Genomic DNA, 10,024 nt, shown 5'->3' with positions numbered 1-10,024 from the left:
TATATATATATATATATATATATATATATATAATATTGTACGATGGAGAGAGAGGCATGGGCAATAAGGCTATCTGATATCCTTACAACATATATACGCGTGAAAACAATTTCATAGCCCTTTCACAACCAACCCACTATACTTTGGGGATGGTGTTCACTGGTGAAGAACTAGTGAACAACCAATAAAGAAGAGAGAGGGAGAGAAAAGGAAGAGAGAGATAGACACAATGCCTTTGGTGATTTTTCGTGGTAGCCACCACTTCACAAGACACCCACTATACATTGGGGTGGTGTTCACTAGTGGAAAACCATTCCACATAGGATCCACGTAGGATATCTACGCGTGAGAATGTCTCCATACCGTATGGCCTAATAAACAAAAACATGATGGACACATGCATGGGAATTAACGAAAGCGTGCAACTACTTTTCTACAGGAAACCTCCACTTTTCTGTTTTCTTGCTGTCAAACTCATCTATTTATTTTGATTTAAATCGCCAAAAAAAAAAACAACAAAAGAGTTCAATGAACCGGTTTCCTCCCGGACCGGTTTACAAAGTTCATATATTTTTATTGAAGAAACCGGTTTAGCCTTGAACCGGTGTTGACCATGTTGACTTGAACCGAACTGGTTTGGAAAAAAAACTGGTTTGTGCACCCCTACCTACATGACCCCCCACGTCCTCACCACATTTGTGGTAGTGGTAAGTATATCGGATGACCTAAAAAAACTTTGAACTCTTTATTTTTTGAGTAACCTCAATGAAAACCTATTATAAACCTTTCAAGTTTCAACTAGGTAAAAAAACATATATTTCATCAAGTCGATTATGTCTAACAAATATTTAATACTCACAAAAACTATTATGTATTTTCTATGTTACACATTGGCAAAAGAGGTATATGCGTAACAAAAATCAAGTTCATAGTTTAAGTAAAGTGGCTTCGCCCCTCCACAACAAATACAAATACAAATACAAATACACCTTTTTGAAGTAAGTCGAATTCTACAATACTTAAATAATCAATGAGGTGTAGGCTTCCACTATTCAACAAAATCATGCCCGAAAGGATTTTACTCAGCTGAGACAAAAATGAGAGCATTCACCAAGAATCCATACAACAATAATTAAGAAAAAAAAAAAAAAACACCCACACACACGTTACGAGTGATTTTTGGGCAAAAAATGACAGTTGGATGATTGTTTTCAGTTAATATTTTCAAAACTTTGTCCATAATCATTAAAATCCCACAAATAGTTTCACTTTCACTTATTCTTTGATTTAGGGCTAAATGCAAGCAACAACAATATAATTCAAATCATTTGTTTATTATAGCATGATAGCATCCTACTTTCATTTCTTTCTCTTGAACATTGGGCTTTCAATGTTTTTTGTTCTTATCAAGGCATCCTACAATGAAAAATCTATCCAATTATTGCATTGCACTTGTATATTTTTCTTATTAGAACCTTTCACTTTGAAAAATGTCCCCAATTATAGCATTGAAAACTGTTTTGTATTTGTATAACACTGCTACAATTGGGTAGATTTCTCAAAGTGTAGTGTTGTAAACTTGTAATAAAAGAAGAAATAAAAATATAATGCTACAAATAATAAATAAAGAAAAGTAAATTGCTATTTCTTGCAATCTAGCCCTTCAAACTTATGCAACAAAGTGGTTTTCATTTTCACTTAAAATGTTGCATCTTTTGGACTTAAAATGAAGAATTATTGCATATTTCATAACACAAAACTCCTGTGTTGCATAAACTAGGGAAAAGGTGACACGTTCTTAAATAGATGCACATTTAACCCTATAAAGATATTAAAAGCTAAAAAACTGCAGGTGTAAAAGACAGAATTACCCTTGTGACTGCAGATGTTCTCCAGATAACTCGGGTGGCCTATGAAAAAGCAAATGAGCCACAATGCGGTCTATTGGATTTGTCTTTGTCTCTCCATCAGGCTTTCTTGCTGAGCTGTCATTGAAAGGAACAATCAAGATTGACTACTTATACTTTCACCATTTTATCAGTTTAGCCACTTAATTATTTTCTTTAGTAATTAATCCATTATACTTTATTAACAATTTAAAAAAAAAATGGTACCCTGGATTTTTGACAGAATTGGAATTCAGGATTCCATTCCATGGCATTTATGGATGCAAATGGATGGAATTCAATTCCGTCACATTCCTTCAAATTTCACTATTCGTAGGGGTGGGTGGAAGGAATTCAATTCCATTCTTCCTTTTTTTTATTATAAGACCAAAACACCCTCATTGCATATATTCAAATAACAAAAAAAATTAAATATAAGTAAAAAACTTAACTATATTCAACTTTTAGTATTGAATTCCATATCATTTCCTACCGATCAAACACATGGCAAATTACAAATCTTTCATATTCCAATTCCCTTCAATTCCGATTCTTTTGAAAGATTCCATTCCTTCCAAAAACATCATGCGAACCAAACACCCCCTCATATTTAGAAGATGAATTAGGTGTTCACAATACATGTATTATATAGTTTATACATGAAAACAAAACTCAAATGAATACTTAGCCTTATAAAACAAATTGACAATGACATATTGATGATTATATAACTAACCTCTTTGTTTCACCTAATCTTTCTTGAGTGACAACATTAGGCACTTGTTCATTGGAACTAATTGCATATTTCCTCTCCAATGCATTTTGAGCCAATCGAAACAAACTATCTCTTATACAAAGCCTTATTTGAATGCCTAACTGCAAGAAATACCTCTTTATTAGCCTCTCACAAGATCACCCATCTTTTTTTGTATTGATGGAATGGAATGAGTCATTACATTCCATAATCATGTTTGGTTTGTCAGTAGGAATGGAATGAGTTTTCATTTGAATTTTTAATATTATATGTAAATAGAATGTCTAGATTTAAGTCTACTCCATACATTATGTAATTATAATTAATGAACTTGTATGTATATACAAACATGAAAAATTAAATGCATAGTAAAAGCTCATTAAAGCCCAAATAAGATTATAATAAAGAATATTTTTCAAATTATATTAGAAAATAAAAGTATAATTCAATTGAAAGTCATGAAAACTTAAGAAAAAGACTTGTCATTTAAATTACAGAATGTAGTTATAAATAATCAACTTTTAATTACAAATATGAAAAATCTAACAAAATAAAGCTCATTACAAAATAAGGTTACAATAAAAAAAAAAAATTATTAGTTAGTTCAAGAAATAAAATTATAATTTAATTAACATCATGAAACTTTAGAAATACACTTTTCATTAAAAATGCTTAATTAAATTAAAAATAATGAACTTTTATGTACAAATATGAAAAGGAAAACATAATAATAGTTCATTAAAACCCAAATAAGATCATATTAAAATACATTTTATAGCTATTTCAAAAAATAAAATTATACCTCGACTAAAATCATGAAATCTTTAGAAAAGGATTAGTCAATAAAAATCTCAAAAATAAAAATGGGTTATATTGCAATTTTTCATTCCTATCCATGATGGAATAGAAATTATACCCCCAAGCTAATGAATGAAAATTAACAGAATGTCTTTCCCAAAAAAAATTTATCAAAATGGAAGGAATCTCATTTCTTTAAGAATAGTCCATTCCATTCCATCATACTTCATGCAAAACAAACAGCTTTTTTCATCCAATTGAATAACTCATTCCATTCCTTCCTTGATTCCATCATAACAAAAACTATCATTATAATATGAGAAATTAAATATCCTCCTACTTTTCTTCCTACCCATGTGAAATGATAACAAGTGTCTTAAAATATTATTAATTTTATCAAAGTATGACACTTGTCACCATTTCACATAGGTAGGAAGATAAGTAGGAAGAAAAAGTAGGATGATATTTAATTTCTCTTATAATATGATTTACCGTTGAAACAACATTTTCTAGTTGATGTAAAATGGCATCTTCCAATGAACTTGAACTTGTGTTCATCATAAGAGTGCTCAAACTTTCATCAATTTGGCTTTCATTTGAACAACTTGTGAAACTTGAATTTTGTCTAAACTCTTGTTGTTGTTTACATATAGCAAACAATGCCCTCATTTGTTGACGCCTCCTTAGTTTTTCAATCTTTTCTTGAGGTGTCATCATACTCAAAGGCATCATCAAAGAAGAGCTTCCAGATTGAAATTGCTGATTTCCCATTATGTTGTTATAACCACAAGGAGATTTCTTGTATTCAGTTTCTTGATTTCTAGACATTGAAGAAGGTATTTTGATATGTTGTGTATACCCTTTTTCAAATTCTTTACCTTGATTTCCAAGAGAAAACCAAGGATCACATGTTTCACCTTTATTGCCCATATGTGGCTGTATATGCAAAGAAATATTATAAGCTCTAAAATGCATATAAGAATGCACAAAGTTCACAACAATTAAAAAAAAAAGCAAATGATATTATATCAAGGAGTAATGAAATACTAAAACCAATTTGGAACCAAGATAAAAAGCCTTCAAAGTGATAACACAAAGTATTTGTCACGAGAATCTATACAACTTATGAACATATAAAAGGAATATTACAATAGACTTATGGAATTTTGGTTGTGTTTGCTATGATGTGAAGACAAATTCTAGTAAACTTGATTCATGATAAGGTAAGTAGATGCATCTTTATTACAAAAATGCATCAATTCTTGAGTATCTGCTTAAGCCACCACTCAAAAGTATGTATGTTGGAAAGGGCAAGAAGGGCAAAATGACCATTTTACCATTTTGCATTTCTAAAAGGGTCTGAATTTTTAAGATTTGGATTTTTAACATGTTGTTTGGTTGGAACCTCTGAATTGCTGTGTTGAATGATAAAAATGACCATTTTACCATTCTGTATTACTTTTTGTTGAATTCAATGTTTCTGTTTTATAAATATAACTAAACCAACTCCTTGAATAACACCATACAAAATCCAAATCAAACATAAATATTTTCAATTAAGAGGCAACCAAATAGGACCCAAGTCATTCTTTTTGCATCAAGTCAAAAAGAAACACTCATAAAGCTTACAACAACCGAAAGTCATTCATTACCACAAAGTCAATAAGTCAATAAGTTGTTTTTTAAAAAGTGTTTGTCTTAGCTTATACATGTTTTAAGGGTATTTGACTTTTACAACTCAAAAAGTTAAAAGAAGTTTTGAAAAGTTAGAAATTCTAACTTATTGAAATCTCCTTTTTGAAGGGTTAATGAGAAGTTATTTTAAAAGTCATTTTCATATTTTCAAACACTTTTTTTGACTTATTGACTTTTCAAAAAGCCAATAAGTCAATAAGTTGTTTTTAAATGAAATTCCAAGCACCCTTTTACTCTCAGAAGCAGCAAACAACATATAGCTCCACTAACATCTAGAACCGGAATTACCTTTCCGATTCCGATTCCGATTCCGTTTTCATCTGGCATTGCAACATTGACATCACCATTCGGATAAACAAGGGATGAGGTTCTTTGTGCATTATTTGAAGAAGCTGACTGTGAAAACCGATAAATCTATGATAGCTCCCCATATGTAGCTCATGTGCACAACCACAGTGAACATGCTCAGGATTTTTATCCAAAAACAAACCATAAAACTAAAGTTATACGAACAATACCTTTCCATTTTTACCCTCACTGCATTCCATTAGCTCCAAATTTGTGTTTACATCTTTTATATGCAAACTTGGAGATTCCATAGATGAAATGTTTGTGTTTTCATACACCAGGTCATTGTTGCTGCAAAACATCACTTGTGAGGATATTGGGTCAGATGAATAACATCAGAAGGATCAAATATAATCATGGAATAAAATATGGATTATAATATTTGAATTAAGTGAACAATAAGTACATTACCTTAATATTCTATCAAGATCATCAAAGCTCCCCACATTTGTCCAACCATAATCAACAAAATTACTATCTACTAGAGCCTTTTCATCTGTTAAAAATCAATGACATTTTAGAACCCAAAATCTACTAACAATAAATGCACACCATTAAGACATATATGTATCAACCCTCATACTGATGCTTGTAGAAACTCCAGAAAAAATGAGGGTGTGTTTTGTTCATGGATTCCGATGGAATTGGAATTCAAGATTCCATTCCTGGGGCGTGTTTGGTTGCCAAATGGATGGAATTCAACAATGTTGGAATCGTTTAAATTACATGTTTGATGGATTTCACTATTCCTAAGGGAGTGTGGAAGGAATTCAATTTCGTTCTTCTTTTATATGAAAAGACTAAAATACGCACATTTATACATGTTAAAATATATAACAACAAGAATTTAATTACATATAATTATATGGGTTAATCTCATAAAAGACCTTATATTTTGTGTTTTCGCCGGATTAAACCTCATTTTTATTGTTTTTCCCCGAAAAAGACCTTGTATTTTTTCATTTTTCCGAAAAAAACCCTAAACTTTGTCTTTTTTTTCTGAAAAAAAAACCCTCAACTTTCTAACTGTTTCCAAATAAACCCTCGACTTTTTTAGTTTTTCTCGAAAAAACCCTCACATTTTAAATGTTTTTTCGGAAAAAAAAAATGACTAAACAGGCCAGACTGGAAAACATGAAAAATGCAAGGTCTTTTTCAGGAAAAAAATAAAGTTGAGTTTTAATCCAGGAGAAAACACAAAATATAAGGTCTTTTATGAGATTAACCCTGTATTATACTAAACAAAAAATATTTAATTATATAACATAATCAAATTTTGATCATTGAATTACATTCCTTTCCTATCAACAAAACGCGTGATAAATTATGATTCCTTCATATTCCAATTCCTTTCACAGATTCCATTCCTCCCAATAACATTATACAAACCAAACCCCTAAAGCTTGGATGTATGAACTAAATTTGTAGAAAAAGTTTATACCTTTGTGTTCAAGATCCAGTTTTGTAGCATTAAATGGAGACACCTTTCTGTTTTCCTCATATAACTCTGTAGTTATCTCATAAGTTTCATCAGGATATGGCACAATGTGATCTTCATTTTCACCTGTCTTTCCCCATATGATATTCGCAAGCTGAATTTTTTTTTTTTTTTTAATGTATAAGTTAAATGTAAGCTCCATTTGTATTACAAATATCCAAACAATATGAAGCTGAAATTACTATAGAAACTATAATTACAAGTAAAGGTAGATAGATGCATTGATCATAGTGGTTGAAAAAAACAGAAATCGGATTATGGGCTTAAACAAACATCTTGACAATGGTATCCAAAATTTGATAAAGTCACGAAGAGAAATAGCTTCATAAAAAAATCAAGTAGATGAGTAAATATACGCATTTAAGTTATACTTTGTGTTATATGTTCATGATATACTTTTATTAAGTAATAATGTTGATTTGTTACATGAATCAAAACGTGTTCGTTTTTTAAAATTTTGGCTTAATGGAATTATAGATATGATTGGTGGGGTCTTGTGTCAAATAGGGCACATCTAAATTCATTTTATCCTATGATTTATTATTAAATTTATCTTTAACTTTGCCTTAATGATATCATATTTTATGGATATAAAGACAGTTTTTTTATGGAAAAACTGTAATGTATCCAACATATAAAAGGAGTTGTGGTCTTATTTTTTACTCTGTTAATAAAAGTCTCTCTGATGATCATCCAAGAACACCATTAAACGTTAATCGCCTCAAACTAAATTCACAGGGAAGTATGAAAAGAGTACTTTATTTTTTCTATAAGCAAACATTTATTGAAGTAAAAGAAAAAAATCGAACAGCAAAAAGGGAATTTCTACAAACCTCTTCGCCTTCCCACTCAAACATCGTTGTAAATATCACCTTCAAAGCTCAATAATCCCACAACCAAATAGCAGCAGTCACTTCTTAACCCACACATCGCCGATTATCCGCAATATAAGATAAATTCGTTATCTAAACATCAATGAGGAATCACTGTAAGCTTCACCCAGAACAAAAACTATCAAAATTCCTTAGTTGTAATCTCAAATTTCAAGAGATTAACTTGAGTTCTTCCCAGGGTAGCACAAGGCTTAGAGAGAGAAAGTGGGTCACAAACAGGTTAGCAAAATGAGAGGTGGAGATTAGCTTAGAAAGGGAGGACACTTGTGAGGTGGAGTGTATAGTGTATCTAGAACTTGTGGTTAGGAAAGCATTGATCAAAGTCAAGGATGCAATTGGAGGATTGGATCATAGAATTTTGAAATTTCCCATTTTTTAGGTTTTTGATTTTGATCTTTTGTTTGGGTTTGGCGGGGAGATATGTGGGCGGAGTCTTCCTGTGGGTCGCCTTTCAATGGTCCGCATGCTCTACTCCCAGACTCCCAGTGGCCAACTTTATTTTCTGCCCATTAATGAATCCATGTCATATTTACTAGTTATAAACCGGAGAAAACACCGGTTTGTGATTTTAAATTTAGAGAAATCTCAAACAAAGTTCTAATATTTATGACAGTTTACGGTTTAATTCTAAATTAAATCACTAATCCTAATAAATAAGTACCTCTATTGCCACGTGGCAATTGCTAAGCCTCTCCCCAATCTAATTTTCCCGCTCAAAACATATAAGTGAAATTCCACATTTGCCCTTACAGTCAAACATATACTCCTTCTTTTCAGCAGTTTCAAATCGATAGTATCCAAAAAAATACCAAGAAATGTGGAAACCTTCTATTGTTCAACCGTTTCTTCTGCAATTTCTCCAATAGTTTTGGAAACCAAATCAGTGGTTCAAATTTTTAAATACATCAAATCCCCAAATCTCGGAGATTTTGTTTATATTTAAAACGACATGCAGTTTTCCCTGGCCTAAATCACTTTAAAGCAGACGACCACCACCACAACCTAGAGTGTATCGAAGCCTTTATCTGGAAGAAGATCGGAGCGTCTTTTATCTTCCCATACCACCATCGGTCATGTTCTTTGCGAAATAACTATATGTAAATGCTTCATTCATATTCATTTTATGAATTTTAAATTTGGCTTCATATATTCAAAAGAACAAGATCTTCTCTTTCGTGTAGATATCAGAAAGTATATAGGGTTTGATCATCGCCTGCTCAGTTTTTAGAATTGGATTGTGTTTGTTCTCGATATTATAACATCAATCTTTTAATCCGGTAGTGTTGTTTAATTAAGAAAAAATCTCTTTAGCTTCAAGTTCTTTGTTGAAGCAATTTTTGAGGATTCTGTTGTTAGTTAAAAGAATGTGTACACATTCGTTTTTAGTGACCCTCCCTTTCCCTGGTATTTGTGACAACCCGAAATTTCTATCTTGTACAACCATTCAACTCAATCAAAGTCAGACTTATTTCTGCTATCATTTAGCACTGTTTACAGTCTGTTTGAGTGTTCTAAGCATAGTACATTCAAGGTTCGGGTGTTAGGAAGTATCTTCTAGGGTTCAATGTGCAACATTCATGCCATAAACTCCATCAAAAGTAGTTTACGGCCGCAAACAAGGAGCTTACGGCCGTAAACACCTCCTTGGTCGTGAACTCCTTCTATAAGCATGATACTCCTTCACTTTCTTCATTATTCTCATTTCCAAGTCAAGAAACTTCCATTCTCTCTCAAGTATCATCGAGTTCTTCACTTTGATCTTCAAAATTGTAAGAATTCTTTCCATTTGATTTGTTGATACAAAGCTTATTCTAGTACCACCCTTTGATTTCATCCATGAAATCATCTATTTTGGGTTAGATCTTCAAAAACAACAAGAACATCAAGAACACCAAGAATACACACTAGTTCTTTGGTCCGAAATCAACTCTTTAAGCTTCCATATCGTAAGTATCCTTTCCCGATACTTGTTAGCTAGTTGAAGCATCTGATTTACACCTTGAAATCGTCCATTTCCCAAGAACAATAGGTGTTTACGGCCAGGAGCATCTCCCTTGGCCGTAAACCCTAGTTAGAGGTGCATTTGAACCATAATCCCTTCCTAAGGCTTGGACTTGAGTCTAGAACACTTCCTTGTGGTTTGTAAGACCTT

At 31.9% G+C, this 10,024-nt stretch overlaps 1 protein-coding gene across 2 annotated transcripts; it reads right to left on the bottom strand.

The window, feature by feature from the left end:
* Positions 1 to 831: 831 nt before the first annotated feature.
* On the bottom strand, positions 832 to 8,238 carry LOC145166040 (agglutinin-like protein). 2 transcript variants are annotated; one of them, XR_013740334.1, is made up of 9 exons: positions 7,813 to 8,238; positions 6,923 to 7,073; positions 5,893 to 5,977; positions 5,652 to 5,772; positions 5,422 to 5,529; positions 3,931 to 4,374; positions 2,623 to 2,762; positions 1,872 to 1,980; positions 832 to 1,086 (listed from the first exon to the last, which is right to left on the bottom strand). XR_013740334.1 is itself a non-coding variant. In XM_079084971.1 (9 exons), exons 1-9 carry the CDS (start codon positions 7,834 to 7,836, stop codon positions 1,083 to 1,085), a joined length of 1,191 nt encoding a protein of 396 aa, XP_078941097.1. In that variant the 5' UTR covers positions 7,837 to 8,224; the 3' UTR covers positions 832 to 1,082. The 2 variants fall into 2 exon arrangements, 1 of the variants encoding a protein (XP_078941097.1); XM_079084971.1 differs by having other exon boundaries at positions 1,872 to 1,985; positions 7,813 to 8,224.
* Between the last annotated feature and the right edge of the window lie 1,786 nt (positions 8,239 to 10,024).

This window comes from Lactuca virosa, chromosome 1, assembly GCF_052849685.1.
Source record: "Lactuca virosa cultivar CGN04683 chromosome 1, Lactuca_virosa_CGN04683_v6, whole genome shotgun sequence".
Lineage (NCBI taxonomy): Eukaryota > Viridiplantae > Streptophyta > Magnoliopsida > Asterales > Asteraceae > Lactuca > Lactuca virosa.
The sequence above is the reverse complement of the archived record's forward strand: the minus strand, read 5'-3'. Positions and strand labels throughout refer to the sequence as shown.